This window comes from Procambarus clarkii, chromosome 3, assembly GCF_040958095.1.
Source record: "Procambarus clarkii isolate CNS0578487 chromosome 3, FALCON_Pclarkii_2.0, whole genome shotgun sequence".
NCBI lineage: Eukaryota > Metazoa > Arthropoda > Malacostraca > Decapoda > Cambaridae > Procambarus > Procambarus clarkii.
This window is the reverse complement of record NC_091152.1, coordinates 10664830-10689068: the sequence shown is the minus strand read 5'-3', so window position 1 is coordinate 10689068 and position 24239 is coordinate 10664830. Positions and strand designations below refer to the sequence as shown.

Below are 24239 nucleotides of genomic sequence, written 5' to 3'. Positions count from 1 at the left end.
CCTATCCTCGTCAACGCCACTAGAGTTTAGTGGCCCTCAGATAAATAAAATATAGGGAGAAACAGGAGTGATGTGCTTTACATGGCTGTGGGAGCAGATGGAGTAGAGAGCGGTGATAATCTACGCTAAGCAGCGGGAGTAGATGAAAGAAAGGGTTGGTAAATTAATGCTCTCCCGAGAAGTACATACAAAAGAGGAATGTTGATGTTTTTAAGTAAGCCACGGAAGAAGCAGTGGGAGCAAATGAAGGAAAATGAGGGGAAGGAGAGATAAAGGTAATGTGTTCTAAGCAGCGGAACAGTATGTAAGAGGAGGAGTGTGACATGTCTTACTAAGAAGAGGAAGTAGATGGAGAAGAGAGAAAGGGTGTTGAACTGTACCAAGCAGTGGGAGTTTATGGTGTAGAGAGAATGAAGATGTGCAGTTGTATTGCAGCAGATGACGCTGCTGCTATAGGCAGTTGGTATAGATGGAAAAAAGGGAAAGGACAAATGCTGAACTAGGCCGTATGAGCAGATGGAGGGAACTAAGGGTGATGTCCTGTACTAAGCAGTGGCAGCTGTAGATAGAGAAAAGGTAAGGAGAGGTAATGAGTTATACGAAGTGGGAGTAGATGAAGGAGAGGTGTTCCACTCCACTCCACAATGAATGTGGGGGGTGGCGTGGTACGGTAATAAGTTGTACGGTGGAGTGGTACAGTAAGTAAGTAAGTAAGTAATTATCAAAAGAAGGCACCAAACCGGGAAGGCTATGTAGCACCATCAAATGTGCAGAATAATCAGAGGGCGCTAAATATCACCAAGGATGCCAATACGGGAACAAAAACGCACAAGGCGAACGATATCAAAAGTATCCGAGTCACCAAGAATTCTATTGAGGGACAGGTGACCGCGAGGGGCGGTCGGAAAGCAAGACACACGCTCGTCCTGGAAGTCAGGACATTCAAGAAGGACTTGCACGACCGTAAGAGGGACAATGCAACTAGGACAATAAGGAGCAGGGCGGTGCTCCATCAAGTGACCATGGGTTAAGCGAGTATGGCCAATACGCAACCTCGCCAGAGCCGTTTCCCAACGCCGGTTACGGTGGTAGGAGGACGGCCACGAGGAAACACAACATTTAAGAGTACGTAGTTTGTTACCAGTAACAGACGATCAAGAAGCCTGCCAACGGGTAAGGACGGAGGAATGGATAACCGGGTAAAAGTCGGAATATGGAATACCTTTACGAGAGATGGGACAAGAGCGGACAGCTTCCTTGGCGGCAGCATCCGCATGCTCATTTAAAGACACACCAATATGGCTGGGAACCCAGCAAAACTCAACCGACTTAAATTTACTGTGAACAAGAAACAGCCAATGCTGGATCTCGACAACTACTGGATGAACCGGATTAAATGGACCCGAGAGCCATGAGGGCACTACGAGAGTCAACAACAACTACAAAGGAAAACTAACAACGAGAAAGCAGGAGACAAAGAGCATAGAGAATAGCATAAAGCTCCGCTGTAAAGAAGCTAGTCTCCGGAGGTAAGCGACACATAAGTGCGATCAGGAAAAACAACAGAGTAGCCAACACCGTCCGCAGACTTAGACCCATCGGTGAAGACAGAAACGGAGCGGGAGTGAGAAGAAAAGTGCTCAAGGAAAAGGCGTTTTAGAACCGAAGGAGGGGTAAAAGCTTTAGTGATACGGGGTCAAGGATGTACAAAACCGCGGAAGAGGGACTCTCCATGGAGGCAAAGAAGGAACAACACGAGGAGAAACATTAGAAATACGAACGGAAAGAGAGTCCTGTAGGCGAGATAACCAGACAGAAAGAGGGAGGTGGTGAAGAGGAACAGGAACCGCAGGAGGGGTAAAAGTTAAAGCACGACATAGGCGAGAGGAAGGATGTTGGAAGGACCGCGCAAGATAGCGAAGACAGTAGCGATTACGGCGGTCTTGGAGAGACAGGAAGCCAGTGTCAAAATACAAGCTAAGGACGGGAGTCGAACGAAAGGCACCAGAACTGAGGCGCAACCCAGTATGGTGCAAAGCATCAAGACGGCGAAGAGTAGAAGGAGAAGCAGACGAGTAAGTAGGGCAACCATAATCGAGCTTAGACAGGACGAGAGAGGAATGTAAAGCAAGGAGAGTGCGCCTATCTGACCCCCAAGAAGTATGGGACAAGACCCGAAGGAGGGTAAGGGCCTTAGAGCACTCAACACGGAGGTAAGAGATATGGGAAGACCAAGACAAACGAGTGTCAAGGAATAACCCCAAAAGCTTCGCGGAATCTTTGTACTCAAGGGGATGACCATAAAGTGACAAAGAGGGACGAAGAATGACCCGTTTCCGCGTAAAAGTCATGGCACAAGTCTTAGAAGTTGAGAACTTGAAGCCATGATCTGTGGCCTAAGATGACACGGCATCAATTGCAAGTTGAAGCCGGCGCTGAAGGAGAGGCTAATCATCACCCTGACAGCAAAGGGTAAGAGCATCGACATAGAGAGCGGAGAAGACACCTGAAGGAAGAGAGGAAAGAAGACCATTGAGGGCAACCAGAAAAAGAGTAGTGCTCAGAACACTACCCTGGGGCACACCTTCGTATTGCTGAAAAGAGGCAGAGAGAGCGGTACCAAGGCGCACCCGAAAGGAACGACGAGAGAGGAAGCTGCGGAGAAAGAGAGGGAGATGACCACGAAGGCCAAAAGAATGAAGTTGAGATAGAATATGATACCACCAAGTGGTGTCGTAAGCCTTTTCCAGGTCAAAAAGGACGGCAACAACGGAGGTCTTCGCAGCAAAAGCAGTACGAATTTAGACCTCCAAGTTCACCAGGACATCTGTCGTGCTGCGGCACTTGCGGAAACCAAATTGAGAAGGGGAGGAGGAGGTGATGGTGTTCCAGGAACCACATCAGACGAACGTTAACCATACGTTCAAAGAGTTTGCAGACACAACTTGTGAGGGCAATAGGGCGAAAGTCCTTAGAGGAAGTACCCAGAGACCCCGGTTTGCGAACAGGGAGGACAACGGCATCAAGCCAGTCCTCAGGGACTGACGACGACTCTCAGATCCGATTATACAGACTCAGTAAATACTGAGACGTGCATGGAGAGAGATGGCGAAGCATCTCATAATGAATACCATCGGGGCCCGCCGCCGTAGAACCACAGAGGGCCAGGGCAGTACGAAGTTCAGAGAGATGGGATCATTATAGGGAGCCTGAAGACGAGTGCAGAAATCTAAAGGACGAGACTCAAGGACAGGTTTACAAAGAAGGAAAGATTGGGGAAGATGAAGACCAGAGCTAACAGAAGAAAAGTGGGAACCCAGTACAGAAGCGACCTGCAACGGGTCCGCCACAAGAGTATCATGGAGGTGAAGGACCGGTGAAACATCGGGAACGAACTTACCCGCTATCTTGCGGATACGCTTCCAGATCTGGGGCAGAGGAGTTTCGGACGTAATTGTCGAGACATAAGATGCCCAACATTCACGTTTAGCCGTACGGATGGCCCTACGGGCCACCGCACTCGCTTTCCGAAAGAAAAAGAAAAGAATCGGTCGTCTACCTACGGCGGTGCCTCTTTCAGGCTGCACGCTTACAGCGGACAGCCCGAGCACAGTCCACATTCCACCAGGGAACGTACTTCCGTGGACCCCGAGAGGAAGAGCGAGAAATAGAGCGGAGGGCAGCGTTGAAGACAGTGTCATGAAAGAGGAGGAGAGCGCGAGAGAGAGGCAGAAGGGAGAGGTCAGAGAGAGCAGCACTGAGGGTAAATAGGGTCCAGTCCACCTTAGCAAACTGCCACCTAGGGAAAGAGAGGGAAGGGCGAAAAGAGAAAAAGGAAACAAGGATGGGGAAATGATCACTTCCATGGAGGTCATCAAGAACCTGCCACGTGAAATCTAAGTAAAGAGAAGAAGAGCAGAGAGAAAGATCAAGACAAGAAAGGGTGTGAGTCCGAGAGTACAAATGAGTGGGGTCACCAGAATTCAGAAGAGACAGGGAAGAAGAGAGGAGAAACGGCTCAAGAAGGCGACCCCGGGTATTCGTCAGAACATCACCCCAAAGAGAATGACGACAATTGAAGTCACCCAGCAGGAGCACAGGCTCCGGCAAGGAGTCTAGGTGGTGTTTCAAATCAGGAAGAGAAAGCGGGACACTCGGGGGGAGATAAATGGAACAAACTGTGTACTATTTCCCCACAAAGATACGAGCAGCAGAACAATGGAGAGGCGAAGGAAAAAGTAAAGGAACAAAGGAAACATCAGCACGAATCAAGAGAGCAGAAGAATTAAAAGCCCCAGCAACGGCTGTGGGGGGGGGGGGGAGAGAAAGAAATAGCCACGAAAACGATCAGGACGAGCACCAAGCATCGACTCCTGGAGACAGACACAAAGGGGCGAAAACCGCAAAATCAGAAGTTGGAGTTCGAGGAAATTGGCGTAATAACCTCGAACGTTCCATTGAAGAAGAGACATCGACGAGAAGAGAAAGGACAAAAACAGAGAACAAGGAAGAAACAAAGGCGAAAGAGTAACAGAGCACGTTAAAGAATATCAGGGTCGGGATCAAGGTCAGCAAAGTCAGGGTTAGGGGGCATGGGTAAACTGAGCAAAGACGGAGGGAAGGAGGCAGGAGAACAGACCAGAGGTGGGCGGGCGGGGTCCGGAGGAGGAAGAGGAGGAGACAACGGAGGGGAGCAGTCAAGGACAGCAGCAGGAAGAGGGGGTAAAAAGAGGGGAGCGCACCTCAGCAAGGGTAACAACCGAGAGGGAAGCGGGGGCTGAAGAAACCTCCATAGCAGGAACAGCTATGGAGGTTTTGGAGGCATTTCGCAACCACCGAAATGGGAAGGGAAGGAGCGAGAGAGGCAGAAGTAGGGGCCGATGAAGAAAGCGAAACCTTCTTACCCGCCGGGGAGGAGGAAGGAGAGGAGCCAGGCTTACGCTTCTGACTTAAAGAGACAGGTGTCCCAGCAACCACGTACTGGGCAAGGGATTCTAGCATCTCAACAGGAGAAGCTGAACGAGAGCACACATGACTGCCGTTTGGAGAATGATGGACATCAGCCCGCACCGACAGGCGGCGGGGAGAGTCAAGAGACGGATGGGAAGGAGGAACGGAGGGAGACGAGGAAGAAGACACAGGAGACAAGACAGACCGGGTAGAAAGAAGGGGAACCCCAGACAGAGGACCAGGAGGTGGATCCTTCGGGAGAGAACCCAAAGGAACAGAGGAGGGGGCAGTGGGCGTATCAGGGTCCAAGGCCCGGAAACGGTTGTGAGTCTGAGGAAGGTGGGAAGGACGAGGAGAGGAAGAGCACAACACGCGAGCATAAGAGACATTAGCATAAGGCGGGAGCCGGCGAACCTGGCGTCTCGCCTCAGGAAAAGATAAACGCTCCCGGTGCTTCAAGTTGAGGATGGCTGCCTCAAGCTTGTAATGGACACACGCAGGGGAGAAGGTAGGATGGGCCTCACCGCAGTTGAGGCAACGAGCCTGGGGAGAAGTGCACTCCGACTTAGAGTGACCTTCGCCACCACACAAAAGACAGAGAGAGACAGTCCCGGAGCAGCGGAGGGCACCATGCCCAAACCTCCAGCACTTGTTACAGAGCCGAGGAGAAGGAATGTACTCCTGGACAGAGCACCTGGCACCAGTAAGAATGACAGAGGGTGGAAGGGTCCTAACATCAAAGGTAATCTTCACAACCCGGAGGGGTTGACGGCGACTACCACGAGGGGGACGAGTAAACGTGTCCACCTGGAGAATAGAATAGCCCTGGGCAGCAAGCATATGTCGAATATCGTCGTGGCAGTCGCGCAGGTCCCAAACACCGGTCGCAACATGAGGCGGAAGCTGAATAGTGCCAACACTGACATTCAACTGAGCGTTCTTCGAGACCCGAACATGGGTCTCGCCAAGGCAGGATAAGGCAGCCAAGCGGGAAGCAGCAACGACACGTGTACCGAGACGAGTGGGGTTGAAAGTAACGGAGGCATCCACGGAATCAACGAGATGTCGATGGAGGGAGAAATCGTCAGGAGGCGCAGAATCAAGAGGGAGATCAAAATATTTGGCCCACAAAGCGGGACGAAACAAAGCTTGATAGGTAGCAGAACTGGAAGGAATCGAGCGAGGGCGGCCGTGACGAGGACGGCGGTGAGAACCCCCAGAGAGAGAGGGGTTAAAAGGTGCAGTAGTTACAACTAGAGATGGAGCCGCGCCAGGGGACGAGGTAGTCACCACTGGGGGTTTGGGGCTCGACCCAACCACAGAGGGAGGGGAGCCAGGGGAAGGAGTCAGAGGCCAAAGGAGGAGCAAGGTCGGGGCCCAATGCAGCGGAGGCTACAGAGCCCAGTCTTCCATCACGGACCAACTCGGGGGCTTGGTCGCCCACCCCACGAGCCTGAGAAGGTAAAGCAGAAACAGTCGAAACAGGGTTTATCATCATTACGAAAAGGAATATTCATTCACGAATGTGCCCCCACACCCACCATGGAGCCACAATTAGAGGCAGGACACCCAACAAGAAGCTATCGCCGATCATGCCAGGGCCTCCTAGGGGTGCGTCGTGAGTATACGCCCCACAAACGCCACCTTAAGAACCGACAGTCCGTCGAGATCGGGTTCAGTGACGAAAGGGGGATTGACAATAAAGGGTTCCCCTCGCTCTCGACGTCGGGTACTACAGTTCTACGGGTGCAATAGTATGCCTCCTCACGCGCCCGGGCGTCAAAATAGAAGAAGTCCAAGGGAAGAACCTGAACGAGCAAAAGGTCGGCAGGAAACGGCAAGCAGATAGGAGAAGAGGGGGGAGAAAAACGAAACAGAATTAAAAGGAAAAGGTGCTCAGCATAATTTGAGAGGACGGCAGCAGGAGCACAAGGCTAGAAAAGGACAGAGGACTGTCCCAAGGAGCATCACACTCCGGCAGCCGCCCACTAAGCCCCCCTCACGGCAACAACGAGCTGAGCGGGGAGGGGGGGGGGGTGGTACAGTAATAAACAGTGGAAAGAGATGCCTGAAACTGAAGATGATGTGTTTTACTATGCAGTGAGAGAAGATGGAGGAGGAAGGTGTGAAGCAATGTGCTCTATTATTTAAGTAGTTTAGGTAAAATAATGAGCGGACGTCCAGGACTAGGCTGTAGTAGATGGTGGATGAGCCAAAGTTGTAATGTGCTTAACTAAATAGTGGAAGTAGATGGAGAAAAAGTTGGGTGAAGTAGTTTACCGAGCCTTGGAAGCAGATGAGTGACAGGGAGGATGATGTACTTTGGCAAACATTGGCTGTTGGATGAGGAGACTGAGGGGTGATGTTATGAACAGTGAGAGTAATTGGAAGAGAAGAGGGTATGAAGTAGATGTAGAAAGGAAGGGGTGATTAACTATCCTAAGCAGTGGAAGTAAATGGAGGAGAGAGAGAGTTGTGCTCTACTAAGCACGAAGGGGCCTGACGGCTTAGTGGACAACGTTTGGGGTTCGTAATCCTAAGGGTCTGGGATCGATCTCCTGCGAAGGCGTAAACAAATGGGCAGAGTTTTGTTTCACCCTGATGTTTCTGTTCACCAAGCCGTAAATAGGTACCTGGGAGATAGACAGCTTCTACGGGCTGCTTCCTGGGGATTTAAATTTTGCCCCGAGGGGCGAGTTTATTGGGCAGCGCCACTCATCTTGTGAGTGAACATACCGCCATAGCAGAATGTACAACACTCCCCAATAGGAAGAAAACCCGCTGGGTTGTTCATCCTGTCACTTGTACCCAGACACAGCTGGGACTTGCTTAACTGTCTCAAGTGAACAGCTCCTCAAACAAGAAGATTAACATTTATCAACCCTTAAAAGCTTACGTTATCTTGCGGGTGCAAAATGGGGAAATCTTTTAAGAACAGTATCAATATTTGGCTTGTGTGTGAAAATAAAGATTAAGGACATGCCCGAAATGCTATGAGTGCCAGTGACTGTACAATAATATAAGAACCTAGTATATATAAAAATAAAAATAATAAAAAATAAGAGTAGATAATAAAGAACGAAGGATGATTAGCCTCACTAAGCAATGGGACTAAATTTATGAGACAGAGGGGGGTGCTGTCCGGTTGGAGGAGGTGGAGATGGTGGAGAAAGAGGGTGCTGCGCTGAACAGCATGAACAGATGAATGACGGGGGAGGGGTAGGTTACTAAACAGTGGGAGTAGGTGGAGAAGATATAAGAATGAAGAGTTATACTAAGCAGTTGGATTAAATGCAGGACAGGTAGGGATGATATACTATACCAAGCAATGAGAACAGTAATGAAGTTTTAAGGATATGAATTATAATAAGCAGTGAGAGTAAGTGGAGGAGAGATAGAGGTAATGTGTTCTAGGCAGAGGAACAGTATGAAACAGGAGGAGGAGCGTGCCATGCTTTACTAAGAAGAGGGAGTAGATGGAAATGAGAGAAGGGTGTTCAACTGCACCAAGCAGTGGGAGTTTATGGAGAAGAGAGAAGGAAGATGTGCAGTTGTAAGCAGTGCTAGTAGGTAGTAAAGATGATGGAGTCGTGTGCTCTACTGAGCGTTTAGAGTAGGTGGATAAGAGAACGGTCTTTCAGTTTCCTACAGTTGACGTCAAGTAGCACCATAGAGCCTCCGCAAGTTTCTCCACAAAGCCTCTGCACGTGGCACCGCAGAGCCTCTGCACGTGGCACCGCAGAGCCTCTGCATGTGGCACCGCAGAGCCTCTACAAGTGGCACCACAGAGCCTCCGCACGTGGCACCGCAGAGCCTCCGCACGTGGCACCGCAGAGCCTCTGCACGTGGCACAGCAGAGCCTCTGCACGTGGCACCGCAGAGCCTTCACAAGTGGCACAGCAGAGCCTCTGCACGTGGCACAGCAGAGCCTCTGCACGTGGCACCGCAGAGCCTCCGCACGTGGCACCGCAGAGCCTCCGCACGTGGCACCGCAGAGCCTCTGCACGTGGCACAGCAGAGCCTCTGCACGTGGCACCGCAGAGCCTCCACAAGTGGCACAGCAGAGCCTCTGCACGTGGCACCGCAGAGCCTCCGCACTTGGCACCGCAGAGCCTCCGCACGTGGCACCACAGAGCCTCCGCACGTGGCACCGCAGAGCCTCCGCACGTGGCACCGCAGAGCCTCTGCACGTGGCACAGCAGAGCCTCTGCACGTGGCACCGCAGAGCCTCCACAAGTGGCACCACAGAGCCTCCGCACGTGGCACCGCAGAGCCTCCGCACGTGGCACCGCAGAGCCTCTGCACGTGGCACCACAGAGCCTCTGCACGTGGCAACCGCAGAGCCTCCGCAAGTAGCACCACAGAGCCTCCGCAAGTAGCACCACAGAGCCTCCGCAAGTAGCACCACAGAGCCTCCGCAAGTAGCACCACAGAGCCTCCGCAAGTAGCACCACAGAGCCTCTGCACGTGGCACCACAGAGCCTCCGCAAGTGGCACCACAGAGCCTCCGCCAGTAGCACCACAGAGCCTCCCCAAATAGCACCACAGAGCCTCTGCACGTGGCACCGCAGAGCCACCGCAAGTGGCACCACAGAGCCTCCGCAAGTGGCACCACAGAGCCTCCGCAAGTGGCACCACAGAGCCTACGCACGTGGCACCACAGAGCCTCCGCAAGTGGCACCACAGAGCCTCCACAAGTGGCACCACAGAGCCTCCGCAAGTGGCACCACAGAGCCACCGCAAGTGGCACCACAGAGCCTCCACAAGTGGCACCACAGAGTCTCCGCAAGTGGCACCACAGAGCCTCCGCAAGTGGCACTACAGAGCCTCCGCACGTGGCACCACAGAGCCTCCGCACGTGGCACCACAGAGCCTCAACAAGTTTCACCACAGAGCCTCCGCAAGTGGCACCACAGAGCCTCCGCAAGTGGCACCACAGAGCCTCCGCAAGTGGCACTACAGAGCCTCCGCAAGTGGCACCACAGAGCCTCCACAAGTGGCACCACAGAGCCACCGCAAGTGGCACCACAGAGCCTCCACAAGTGGCACCACAGAGCCTCCGCACGTGGCACCACAGAGCCTCCACAAGTTTCACCACAGAGCCTCCGCAAGTGGCACCACAGAGCCTCCGCAAGTGGCACCACAGAGCCTCCGCAAGTGGCACCACAGAGCCACCGCAAGTGGCACCACAGAGCCTCCACAAGTGGCACCACAGAGTCTCCGCAAGTGGCACCACAGAGCCTCCGCAAGTGGCACTACAGAGCCTCCGCACGTGGCACCACAGAGCCTCCGCAAGTGGCACCACAGAGCCTCCGCAAGTGGCACCACAGAGCCTCCACAAGTGGCACCACAGAGCCTCTGCACGTGGCACCACAGAGCCACCGCAAGTTTCACCACAGAGCCTCCGCAAGTGCACTAAGTCAGAAAATCTGTCCTCGTGTATACACAGTGCGCGTAGTACTGGATTAACACCCAGCTTCTTATGTATCTCTTGATAGGCACCACAATATTAGCAGCATAATGATGCCACAAGGACCATCTTGTGTTTAGTCAAAGAGGACATAGAGCAAGCATAGGTTTTCAATTGTTAGAAGCCAACGACAAACGTCGGCCATCTTGGAAAGCTACTGACAGGAGTATTTTACCTCAGGTAATGGGGAGAGAGAGAGAGAGAGAGAGAGAGAGAGAGAGAGAGAGAGAGAGAGAGAGAGAGAGAGAGAGAGAGAGAGAGAGAGAGAGAGAGAGAGAGAGAGAGAGAGAGAGAGATTGAGGGTCAGGTCACCCTCACCGGTTGACCTCAGGGGTGACGTAGCCATGGCGTCACCACCCACGTCACCTCGGATGAACCTATACAACCCATGATGCTCGGTTACTTGTGTAAAGGAGGAAATGTATATGTTTATCTCTCAGAGTGTTTGGTAATGTTTATTGTTTGTCATGTGTGTCTATGCTTGTATTAACACGATGTACTGAACAGGGTGAGAATAGCTTGAGCTACCTCATCCCTTTGTGTTTATTTTACCTCAATAAACTTATTTCAATTTCAATTATGCTCAGATACTAGAGATAACAACCGGAACTGATTAGACCGTACTTGCCTCACCAAGCGAACTATTCATGCGCAGAACGTCAGTCATGGTAACCGTGTCCCATCAAGCTTATTGGACAATAAGTAGAAACACTCATTGTTCTTCGGCCGTCAAGTTATCTGCAGCTTCTTTATTCGACACATTTATCTCGTGAACGACCGGACTCCCGTATGCATCACTTTTTGGTTAAGTGGAGTGACTGGAAGAGCGCCCACGAGCATGGTCCAGACGCAACAGGAATGTGAGAAGTGTACCGCTGTGATAGTGTTGTCTGTTATCTCAATAGTGAGAGAAAAGTGTTCAACGAACATTATGGATAACCCAAAAGTGCCGCCACAGAGACGCTAATAGAGAAGGGCGATAATCGCTCTGATCAGCCAGACTTACCCGCCTTACGACCCACCTACGACAGAAGTAGGTTTGAGTGAAAGACAGACTCGCCGGTGAACAAGTGATCATGTGTGAGGTACCACGATTGTTCCACCTGTCACTGTCAATATATGTACACACACAACTCATTTAGAAATTTATATATATATATTTATATATATTATATATATATATATATATATATATATATATATAAACAATGAAACAATGAAATGGTATCATAACATATTTAGTATAGTGTGGATGGCTCTTACGTGCAACAGATGGCGCTTTTTTTTTTTTAATTTTTACCTGTCACAGGTGTGGCATTTATACTTATACTTATGAAATGAACGGTATGGTAAACAACACAGCTCAATTCCAACACAATGTCACACAAAATTATTCAATACAAATTAAAATAAAACGAAATCTGTGAAAATTATATTTATCAATGCAATCGGAAACACTGAAATGGAATTCGTAACATATATAGTATTGCAAGTGCATTGCTATTATGTGCAACAGATGGCACCGTTTTCGAAAAAAGGCATGTTTTATCTGTCACAGGTGTGTCATCTATATAGTAGGTATATAAAAACATGTGCATATTCGAATGGAACGTTGTATCAGAATTTCAAAGCAATCGGTGAAAAACTTTCGGAGATTACAGCATGTGTTCCTCTTACGTCCAACAGATTGCGCTGTTTTTCAAAAAAGTGTTTTTTTCCTGTCATAGGTGAGGCATGTATATAGTAGGTATAAAAAAGAAATACGTGCCTATTTGAATGCAACGTTGTGTCAAAATTTCAAAGCAATCGGTAAAGTGGTTTCCAAGATTTCCCTCGCATGAAAAACACATGAAAACAGTTTAAAGAAAAAATGTTTTTTCCCGTCACAGACGTGACATCTATATAATATGTATATAAAAACCCGCTCGGATGAGAATGGAACGTTGTGTGAAAATTTCAAAGCAATCGGTGAAGAACTTTCAGAGATTAACGATTTTGAACAAACGAACATTTCCAATTTTATATACTAGCAGTACCCGGCCACGCGTTGCTGTGGCACGGCAACACATGTGCATTGCTGAGCCACAGCAACCATCCCTGTCCCCCAGTACTCCCCACCATTTCCCCCCTCGCCCATCTTCTAGGCCTCCCAACCATTCCCCACTCCACCGTCCCCTCGTCCTCCCCACCATTCCCCACTCCACCATCCCCTCTTCCTTCCCACCATGCCCCACTTCCCTGTCTCTTTGTCCTCCCCACCATTCTCCTTTCCCCCATCCTCTCGTCCCCACCATCCCAAACTCCCCTGTCCCCTCGTCCTTTCATCCCCCTCCCTTGTCCCCTTGTCCTCCCCACCATCTCTCACTTCTGTCCCCTCGTCCTCCCCACCATTCCCCACTCCCTCGTCCGATGCCTTCTCATATGGTTTGATGTTCCCATCAGAAAATTGGGAACATCAAGTGATCTGATGTTCCCATCACTGAAATATAAGAAAAACAGGTAAAAAATTAAATGAAAATATGAAAAAAATAAAAAAATAAACTATACTCACGAAATGAACAGTATGTTAAACAACACAGCTCAATTCCAATGCAATTCACAGAAAATAATTAAATAAAAATAAAAAAAAATTAAAAATCTATGAAAATTCAATTTATCAATGCAATCAGAAGCATTGAAATGGAATTGTAACATTTAGTATAACATGTGTGTTGCGATTTCACGAGTAATCCATTGAAATGATTACTCGTGAAATCACCCCTCTCTGTGGGATATCTGGGACTTGACTCAATTATTCAATTATTTACTTATTTAATTTAATAACGAAGGACCACCCACTTTTGAGAAAAGAGGGAAACTAATAAAAGTGATCATTAGAATAACACTAGAGAACCAGTGTCTATGGATAATTATTAGAAAAGATAATCACTTGAAATAATGAATGGGCTGTATGATTAATTAACTAAAGTCAGAGCCTCAAACACCTACATTGGGGGGGGGGGGATTACTAGAACTTCATATACGTCTAGGAACTAGTGTGGTTCGTCACCAGTTCATTGCTGAGTATATAATATTATGATCCAAAATGTTATAGATTCAAATATGTAACTCAAATTGTAAATATTAATGATTATTAAATTACGGAGCAACCGTCTAAGCAAACACATGAATTTCCAATCATCATATCTGGTAATAATATTTAATATAATGATCCTACAAAATTTGTATAAGAATTAAATGGAGGAATTAAATGTGAACAAAGAGTCTTCGCTTTAAGACGATTTCTATGACATCGTTTTGTGATTCGTCCTCGTGATCTCAGGATCTCCACATAGAAGGAATTAGAGGTGAATAGCACGAATGAAGAAAACGACTCGATGACTCCTCACATATGAGCTGAAAATTAAAGAATATTAAGTAGCATTGGAATAGGCTACTTTTAATCTCAATATTCATGAAAATAGAAGAAATGCCGATGTGGTACTAACGTTGGATATGGGGTCGTCTCACTATGTAACGACAGACTACTCACAAATATACGATCTTAAATGATGCATCAAGAAAGAAACTATACTTAACGTGAGTGTAGGTACTACTGAAGTCTGCCGATATCGCGTCTGCCAGTCCCAAACTTTCATGGCGTTGTACACGTATTTGTGGGTTTTGGCTTTAATTATAGACGCGTTATTGGTTGGCTGAGCACTATGGAGTACGTGGAAGAATAATTATTCACTATTAGTTGTGTATCAGTGTAATTCTTGCTGATAACTCCCAATCGCCACGTGTCTCGCCACTCTTGACGCCAGGACCCTTCTCTCTCGTACGCTGTCCAGGCACGCTCGCTCTACAATGGCGTCGCCCCCTCCCTCAACCCGCGTCTCGCATTCACCACAGAAATTTTTAATCACAAATAATTCTTTTTCCTCGCGATTATGGATGTAATACGTTAATGAGGACGGAGTTGCAATTATAGGGACTTAAATATTAGCATATTCTCGTTTTATGGTGTTAAACGAGAAATGGAGAAGATTTTATTCTCCTCCATGACATTCGCGCGTGACAGAAAAACTATTACTTGATAACAATTGTAGCTAATAACTCTCAGTTTGAGATTATTGGGAGTTATATTATCCGTAAGTAATTATTACACGGAATACTGATGATTTTGGAGAACCACATTCAATTCTCTAACCCATTGGTAATAAATGTGTCTAACTAGACATTATCTTACGCAATATTGTCGCTCTATTTCATGAGAATTCTAGCATTAATATGCAGATGCAATGGTTAGTTTATTTTGACACTACTGTTAGTAAATTTAGTAACTACTGTAGTTAGTATATAATGATAATGATTTATTATAATACAATAGTAGTTTATTAGTGTTGGAAATTTCCAACACTCTCTCTCTCTTTCGCGCGCGCGCCTTCCCGGGTAACCTCCACAAGCCTGTGACGTCATCACTTGTTGACCAATTACAGTCCCTAGGCCCTCCCACGTTTTCCATAACCTGCTCTGATTGGTAGCGACATCTCTTGGCTCTCGTGACATCAGGTCTAGAATCCCAGCTTCTCGATACAAGGGGGACACTGTCATGTGAGGGAAATCTTCAAAACATCCTTACCAATTGCTTTGAAATTTTGACACAACGTTGCATTCAAATAGGCGCGTTTTTTATATATCTACTGTATACATGCCTCACCAGTGACTGGAAAAAACATGCTTTTTTGAAAAAACAGCGCCATCTGTTGGACGTAAGAGCAACACACGCTGTAATCTCAGAAAGTTTTTCACCGATTGCTTTGAACTTTTGACAACGTCGCATTCGAATAGGCGCGTCTTTTCATATACCTACTATAGAGATCCTACCCCTGTGACAGATAAAAACATGCGTTTTTGAAAAACAGCGCCATCTGTTGCACATAATAGCAACATGCACGCTATACTAAATATGTCACGAATTTCATTTCAAGGTTTCCGATTGCATTGATAAATTTTATTTTCATAGATGTCGATTTATTTTATTTTTTATCGAATTAATTTGTGTGACATTGTGTTGGAATTGAGCTGTGTTGTTTACCATACCGTTCATTTCGTAAGTATAAATATAGATGCAACACCTGTGACAGGCAAAACTATGCTTTTCTTGAAAAACAGCACCACCTGTTGCATGCAAGAGCAACACACATGTTATACTAAATATGTTACAATTCCATTTCAATGCTTCTGTTTGCATTGATAAATTGAATTTTCATAGATTTAATTTATTTTTATTTAATTATTTTCTGTGAATTGCATTGGAATTGAGCTGTGTTGTTTACCATATGCTCATATCATGAGTATAGTTTATTTTTTTATTTTTTCATATTTTCATTTAATTTTTTACCTGTTTTTCTTATATTTGAGTGATGGGAACATCAGATCACTTGATGTTCCCAATTTTCTGATGGGAACATCAAACCATATGAGAAGGCATCGGACGAGGGAGTGGGGAATGGTGGGGATGATGAGGGGACAGAAGTGAGAGATGGTGGGGAGGACAAGGGGACAAGGGAGGGGGGATGAAAGGACGAGGGGACAGGGGAGTTTGGGATGGTGGGGACGAGAGGATGAGGGAAAGGAGAATGGTGAGGAGAACAAAGAGACAGGGGAGTGGGGCATGGTGGGAAGGAAGAGGAGATGGTGGAGTGGGGAATGGTGGGGAGGACGAGGGGACGGTGGAGTGGGGAATGGTGGGGAGGACGAGGGGACGGTGGAGTGGGGAATGGTTAGGAGGCCTAGAAGACGGGTGAGGGGGGAACGGAGGGGAGTACTGGGGGACAGGGAAGGTTGCTGTGACTCAGCAGTGCACATGTGTTGCTGAGCCACAGCAACGCGTGGCCGGGTACTGCTAGTATATAAATAAAAATGGAAATGTTCGTTTGTTCAAAATCGCTAATCTCTGAAAGTTCTTCACCGATTGCTTTGAAATTTTGACACAACGTTGCATTCGAATAGGCGCGTATTTTGTTTATACCTACTATATACATGCCTCACCTATGACAGGAAAAAACATGCTTTTTTGAAAAACAGCGCAATCTGTTGGACGTAAGAGGAACACATGCTGTAATCTCCGAAAGTTTTTCACCGATTGCTTTGAAATTCTGATACAACGTTCCATTCGAATATGCACATGTTTTTGTATACCTACTATATAGATGACACACCTGTGACAGATAAAACATGCCTTTTTAGTTCGTCATGGGAACGGAAATATTCGAAAATAAGGAGTCATAGGTGGTAGCCATGTATTCTATAGTTATATGCTTCATATTAACTTATGCAGCATTGGTACTCCAAGTACTGTGTCTTCAAAGGTACTTTGATTCCTGAGGATGGGTTGGAATAACACAGTATATATGAGAAAGAGATGTGAAAACAAATTTAAATTCGCATGGGAAGCCGCTGAAAAGGAAGGGCATGAGAGGAGAATGTATGTGAGCGGGAAGTCTGGTGGGGAGTGTGAGGGGGAGATATGAAAGCGGAAAGATGCTGGCAGCACGCTCTAGGAGTAGAGCGGCAGGCAGCAGGCAAGCTGAAAGAGGGTGGGTTGAGGGTGAGTGACGGGAACACTACAGTAGGTGGGGTGAGCAGAGGGAGAGAATGTAGTTTGAATGTAGATTCGCTTACTTGCTTATAATGTACAAAGATGATGCGAGGAATTATATGTTTAACTGTCCGGAACTATAAAGACAAACTACGACTTGGAACGGGAGGCAGTGGTCATGAGCTGCAACTTGGTAACTATCTCATTTGTTCTTAATGTTTCTAAAAAGCTCTGTTTTAAATCTCGTGAAAATTGAGCTGTTAATAACCAAAATACAAGAGTAAACCAAGCCGAAGGACAGGAGATAAAACTCGATAACTCTGCTTTCTTTTCTTAATAAATATTTATATTTAATTTCATGGAAATTGAACTGTAAATAACGGAAAACCCCCCAGCAAAGATGGAGGACAGGAGCTGGAGCTCGGTTACTATCTCGTTTGTTCTTAAACATCTGAAATAATTTTATTTTTAATTTCATGGAATTTTAACTATTTGAAACGAAACTACAACTCTACATGTTTAAAAGCGGGTACAAGAACGTCGAATTACTGACGACACTGACAAATACATCACACACTCTTAATTAACGTATCCTTTGACAATGGACTCAATCCAACTTACACTTCAGTCTTAAAGCGATGACAGACGGCAACGACTTGTTTCGGTCCAACCAACGCAAAAGGTTCAAGTAGTACAGTCGGGTTCGTTGTCGACACACAATCAAGAATTCCGGATTCAAATCCTGAGCTGGACAGAAATGGTTGGGCACATTTCCTTTTGCCTAATGTTTCTGTTCATCTAGCAGTAAGTAGGTACTCAGCTTGACGTGGGGTTGCATCCTGGGCAGGGTCAGTAATTCGACCATGTTGGGGGGGAGGGGGGGGGACTCGATATAAGCCTAACGTGTATGAATACACTCTGGCTTCCTGTCCCCCAAAACAATGAATTATTATTATTATTAAAATCCACTCTTAAAATTGTTACAGCATTTTAGAGTCTGACAGGCGAGTGGACAGCGCTCGGGATTCTTAGTCCTGAGGAGGAAACAAATGGGCAGAGTTTCTTTCACCTTGATGGCCCTGTTCACCTAGCAGTAAATAGGTACCTGGGAGTTAGACAGCTGCTACAGGCTGTTTCCTAGGGGTGTGTAACAAATAGGAGGCCTGGTCGAGGACCGGGCCGCGGGGACGCTAAACCCCGAAATCATCTCTAGATAAGATAGCATACCAATGACATCTTTTGGTCCTACCCAGACCCAGAATCTACTAGTTATCTGGGTCCTACCCAGACCCAGAATATCGCCATGTTATCACTCTAAAACGAGTGATAACATAGCGATATTTTTTGCTCAAAGCAAAAACTCTTCACTATGTTGAAACGTCTACTGTTGAAAACTACCCACCTTGCTAATACTAGTTTCCTCGTTGAACCAACTCACTTTCCTGACACAACTCACCTTGCTGGCTCGGTAGCCATAGACATCAGGCATGCTAAGGTAGGCGCCCATGCTGGCGAGGAGGGCGGAGATGTTGACCACCGCCGCCCGCTGCACACTCAGAGGCTTCCCGGCGCGTCCACCAGCCTGACGCAGCAGCGGCAGCAGCGCCTGGGGGAGTGACCAAACTGTACTATGGTGAAGGTGTTGTGACTTTCTGCGGCTCGTGTTAAGAACGGAAACAATGCATGAAGAGATGATGATGACCCATACCACACATAAGATGATGGACCCTGTGGTCCTGGGTTCGATCCCAGGCGCCGGCGAGAAACAATGGGCAGAGTTTCTTTCACCCTATGCCCCTGTTACCTAGCAGTAAAATAGGTACCTGGGTGTTAGTCAGCTGTCACGGGCTGCTTCCTGGGGGTGGAGGCCTGGTCGAGTACCGGGCCGCGGGGACACTAAAGCCCCGAAATCATCTCAAGATAACCTCAAGATGGATAAACGACGACGTTTCGGTCCGTCGTGGACTATTATCACCTACTTGATAATGGTCCAGGACGGACCGAAACGTCGTTGTTTCTCAATCTTCTTTGTGTGGTTTGGTCATCATACCTTCAGGCACGTTATTGTGCCTCATCGTCTGTAATGCCTGAAACATCACGTGAAGATATTTAGGTAAATTTATTGACTGAATTATTTTCAACACTCATTATTTTCAGTAATATAACAGACATAAATCATAATACATGATAATAATACATAAATCACTATACAAAGTTATACTCATTTTGCCAAGTTCAGCATATTTGGAGGTGTAGTTCAACTTCTCCCTGTTTTAGTAGTTTAATAAAACCAGATGAAATTCCATTCAACCCGAAAATACTATAAACTAATATCCCAACAAATAAACATTTATATGGGGTAATTGAAGAAATAGAGCAGAAACTGAAGCAATGTTACGGCCACTATGGGTCGCAACCGGGTTCTTTGCTGGAGGAACCAAAGTACTAGTATCCGACCCCAAGTCGGTAGTGGCTTTCAAGGAGTATGCTTGGTAATGCAAGTAAAACACAAGGGGGGGGGGGGGGGGTTTAAAGGAATAGAACACTTCATCCTTTAACAATATATATTCACATATTATCACTTTCCCATCACCTTATATAGAATCATAAACGAAGTATTACTACACTGATATATACACATGTGTCGCTCTCATAGGACACTAAGCGCTCCTCGATGCTCATGCAATGCTGCCTTGTCAACATCCGTGTTTCCTCAACACACAGTACCGTCCTCAACCAGTACTGGGAAACACCAACGAGTCTACCCTAGCCACGGACCAGCCTATACACAGCCTCACTAGGTGCTCCTTGTGAACGCCCACAATCACTCTCCAGCCTGGTGCTGGCAGAGAACATCAGCCTCGCGCTGCTTGGCCGCTACACGAACCAATACAATGGTAGCGAACCCCTGGCAGGAGCTTCTTGCAACTAGCTGGTTACACTCCTCCGTAGCACTTCACTGTCGGTCGTTTCTTCCGCTAGCCAGTCCGGGATACGCCGGATTCTGTCACTGCCACTTCACAAGCAGACAGTAGATACTCCTCAATTCCTCTTCGGCGGCGGCTCACTGCTCACGTAAAGCAGAATGGAGTAGACATAATAGGCTGGCCTGGGTAGACTGACTGTCTACGTACCACAGCAGCCCTACGTCGCCTCTGTGGATACAGACACGTCATCAGTAAACTGGCCGGTACCTGTGAAACTAGGACATGCCACTTATGGACTCTTGACACTGACATACAACTCATATTCCAATAGATGGCGCTGATTTCGAGGCGTCACCTCACCAGAGGTCAGCTACAGCGACTCTTCAGGCTGGCCAAGGCAGGAATCTAGAGTCTCTTGCAGGTATCATACCGCCACCACCAGATGGCGTCGTCCATTTTGTGGGGGTTTCGGGAGCGGACTCACAGATGGCGTTGACGTCGCTGCTCCGTGCTCCGACGATGGAGTCGGGTTCGTAACAAGCAATAACACCAGAAGGAAGAAATTAAACTGGAACAGAAAGCCATACAAAAGATAGGGAAATAACTCAAAATATTTCTTTACATATGAGAAATCAAATCAAAATCCTCGATCAGTACCGGACCAATACTTCTGAGTGAAGTTTCATACAGAGTACGACAAAGAAATTGGTGAAATCGTAAAGGATCAGTATGACGGTAATTTAGAGGAGATACCAGAAACATTTAAATCAGAAGATATAGCTCTGCTTCATAAGTGAGAAAGCAAACCATGGCTAAAATTTATTGACCAGTTGCAGTAACATCATGCATAATAAAAGTTTTGAAAGGCTGATTAGGAGTCAGAACTCCAATTTTATGGAAAGCAGCGACCTTCACAAGAGAAAATCAGTAGGAGCCTTGAGGAGGATTCTAACCAGCTCCTAACCAATTCCTACTACTATCCCCTCTACTACACCTTACTTTGCTCCTCACCTCTCTCTTACCTATTTATTGCCTGTTTACTATTTGCCTATTCTACTTGCCCCGCTCCTGTGCCAGATAAGTTACGGGCTCACCATAGCCCGTGCTACTTGGAACTTGTTCCGAGTAGCTAAATCTATAACAACAACAACAACAATTTGCCTATTTACTTCCTTATCACAATCGACTTGAGAATGGTCCAGGACGGACCGAAACGTCGTCGCCCCTTCACCTTCTAGTGTGTGGTCTGGTCAACATCTAACCAGCTCACTTGGTACTCCCACACCAACACCCTACACCATTACACCACGACATGGTGAAGAGCATTGATACATCAAGTTATTGTGATATCATTGCATATTTGATGAAAAGGTTGTAGGTAGAAGTACTGGACCATAAGCCAGGGGGGACAATGCTTGAAACCGTGATTGGGCTTCAGTTGGAAGCCTAAAAAATCCTAAAGAATCCAGTGGCATCCCAAGTTGCATTGCATGTCGAGGTGTAGTTGTTTAGACTCTAAGAGTGTTTACGTGGGAGTACCAAGTGAGCACGTTCAATTCCTCCTCATGGCTCCCACTGATTTTCTCACTGATATATCACTTAATTTGATTTCATTGTTGAAGACCTTCACATACTGGGTCAAAATGGATTTATAGCGGCAAGATCATGCCTTTCAGAATTAATCAAATGCTATGACAAAATCATGGAAGTATTAGAAGAAAAACAAAGTGCAGTGTGGTATACACGGACTTTGCAAAGGCAGTTAATAAATGTTATCATGGAATGATAGCCAATAAAATGAGATCAACAGGAATAACAGATAAAATAGAGCTCTGGATATTCAAATTCCTGTCAAACAGAATTCCAAGAGTAGCAGTGACATTAATAAAATAAAGTCAAGGAACAGTGAAAACCTTTGCACCTCTGGGCACAGTCCTTGCACCCCAATCTATGCCTGGCAGTTAGATTGGTTAGAAATGCGGGGTCCAAGAGCTAATAGCTCCATTTTGCAGACACAAATAGTAAATATTAATTTTTCTCATTTTCATATCAAATATAAACAAAAATAAAAAACTTAGCTTCGTGTTATCGTTTGCAAATGACTCAAAAATCAGAATGAATATCACTTCTGTAGTGATACACTTCTGAATATCACATTACTAAACTCCAAGCCAATAATAATATCTTCGATTGGGCAACCGAAAACAACATGTTTAACAGTGAATTTCAGATACTTAAGAATGAAAAAAATTAAGAAAAATAAACGAAATTCAGAGTAAAAGACAATCAGATCTTCTCATAGTAGGAAAACAGCATGCAAAGGACCTGGAAATAATGATACCTGACGACCTAACATTTAGTGAAAATAACTAAGCAAATATTGAGTCAGCCGGGAAAATGATCAGATTGATCGTGAGAACATTTAAATCCAGGGATCCCATCACAATACTCATACTGTTAAAATCACTTATGCTGTCCTGCTTTGAGTACTGTTCGATACACACTTACCCCTTCAGAGCAGGAGAGACTGCTGCAATATAGAGAATACAGAAAACATACACGGCACACAAGGACTCTTGGAAAAACCGACATCATTTACTAACATTTAATACAATAGGCAGATAATGTGGCTGTTGTTTTGTAATAAACAAATTCACTCATAGAAGACGTGACACAGTGGAATTTTCCTCCGGTAGAAAACGAAGATAGCATTGCCACATGTCGCTATTAATTTCACCACCTAATAATGGGAATCATTCTTAATACATCAGTCCTTGGACTGTAAATATCATAAAAACATTTTCCTTGAATCAACTTAATTATCATTTCCAAAATCGAGTAAATGTGGGCCCTCTAACTACTTCTTGATGACATCTGGAGAACAAGGGATGCGGTCAGTGGGGAAGGGCCACAGGCAGTCGCCATTAATATCATACTAATCTCGCTGAGGCAAATCTATCTCCAATAATTTTCCTTGGACAACACTGTTATGGTAGTAAAGTGTGGACATTATCAACATGATCTACGTCTACTATAAGGGAAGTATTTTTTATTGCCAGTTGATCGACCATAGTGATGGTGATACCAGTTTGAGATCAGGAAAAGGGGAAGAAGTGAAAGGTCCCCACAAGCATAGTACATGTTCATTATAGAAGCAGAATGTTTAAATATTTAGGTGTTGTTGTTGCAAATGTTGTTGCAAGCACACTTATATAATATAACCCTACATCCTGGTGTGGGACTAAATACTAAATATTTATGATATATTTCCAGGTGAATAACCCTTACAGCAGTAATGACACATTATGTTGTGAGTGGAGCATTAGAAGAGAAAAAGGAAGAGAGCTGCAGAGGAGAAAATAGGAAAACTTCCAAAATTAACATCGTGGCTCAACACAGGTGCAACTACTGTTGGAAAGTTTCCGACACTAATACATCATTATTGTATTATAATACATCGTAATTGTATTAACCCATAGTAATTATTAACACTACTAATATGTAAAATTAATTCAATTAACGAGGGAGCCGGTCGGCCGAGCGGACAGCACGCTGGACTTGTGATCCTGTGGTCCCGGGTTCGATCCCGGGCGCCGGCGAGAAACAATGGGCAAAGTTTCTTTCACCCTATGCCCCTGTTACTTAGCAGTAAAATAGGTACCTGGGTGTAAGTCAGCTGTCACGGGCTGCTTCCTGGGGGGTGGAGGCCTGGTCGAGGACCGGGCCGCGGGGACACTAAAGCCCCGAAATCATCTCAAGATAACCTCAAGAAGACGTAAAATAAAAACACGTCAACCCTTCTCGTTCAATTTGTGCAATGTTAATTAGATCAATTGCCTTACGAGAAAAGGTATTATTCTCTAATATAATTATTGGAGATGATAGTTTAAATTGTACTCCTTCAGTTCCCCAAATAATGAATAGTAAACCGAAGTGGTTTAAGTCTGGGATCGCTATGAGCGTTTCTGTGCATGCGTGACCGGGCGTGGTGGTTAGCTTGAGATGATTTCGGGGCTTTAGTGTCCTCGCGGCCCGGTCCTCGACCAGGCCTCCACCCCCAGGAAGCAGCCCGTGACATCTGACTAACACCCAGGTACCTATTTTACTGCTAAGTAACAGGGGCATAGGGTGAAAGAAACTCTGCCCATTGTTTCTCGCCGGCGCCCGGGATCGAACCCGGGACCACAGGATCACAAGTCCAGCGTGCTGTCCGCTCGGCCGACCGTGGTACACACGCGTCTCCCCAGACGGCAGATATTTAACAAGATCACCTTGTCTACAGTGTTAAAACTGTTCAATTACGCGT

General features: G+C 46.3%; 1 protein-coding gene across 1 annotated transcript in view; it reads right to left on the bottom strand.

Annotated features, from left to right (window-relative positions):
- The window catches only part of LOC138367443 (C-signal-like), a 50236-nt gene that overhangs the window by 5516 nt on the left and 20481 nt on the right, over window positions 1-24239 (bottom strand). Inside the window, exon 3 of the mRNA XM_069329100.1 lies at window positions 18463-18612. Within this exon, the coding sequence (XP_069185201.1) occupies window positions 18463-18612 (150 nt within the window). The remainder of the gene's footprint in view (window positions 1-18462; window positions 18613-24239) is intronic.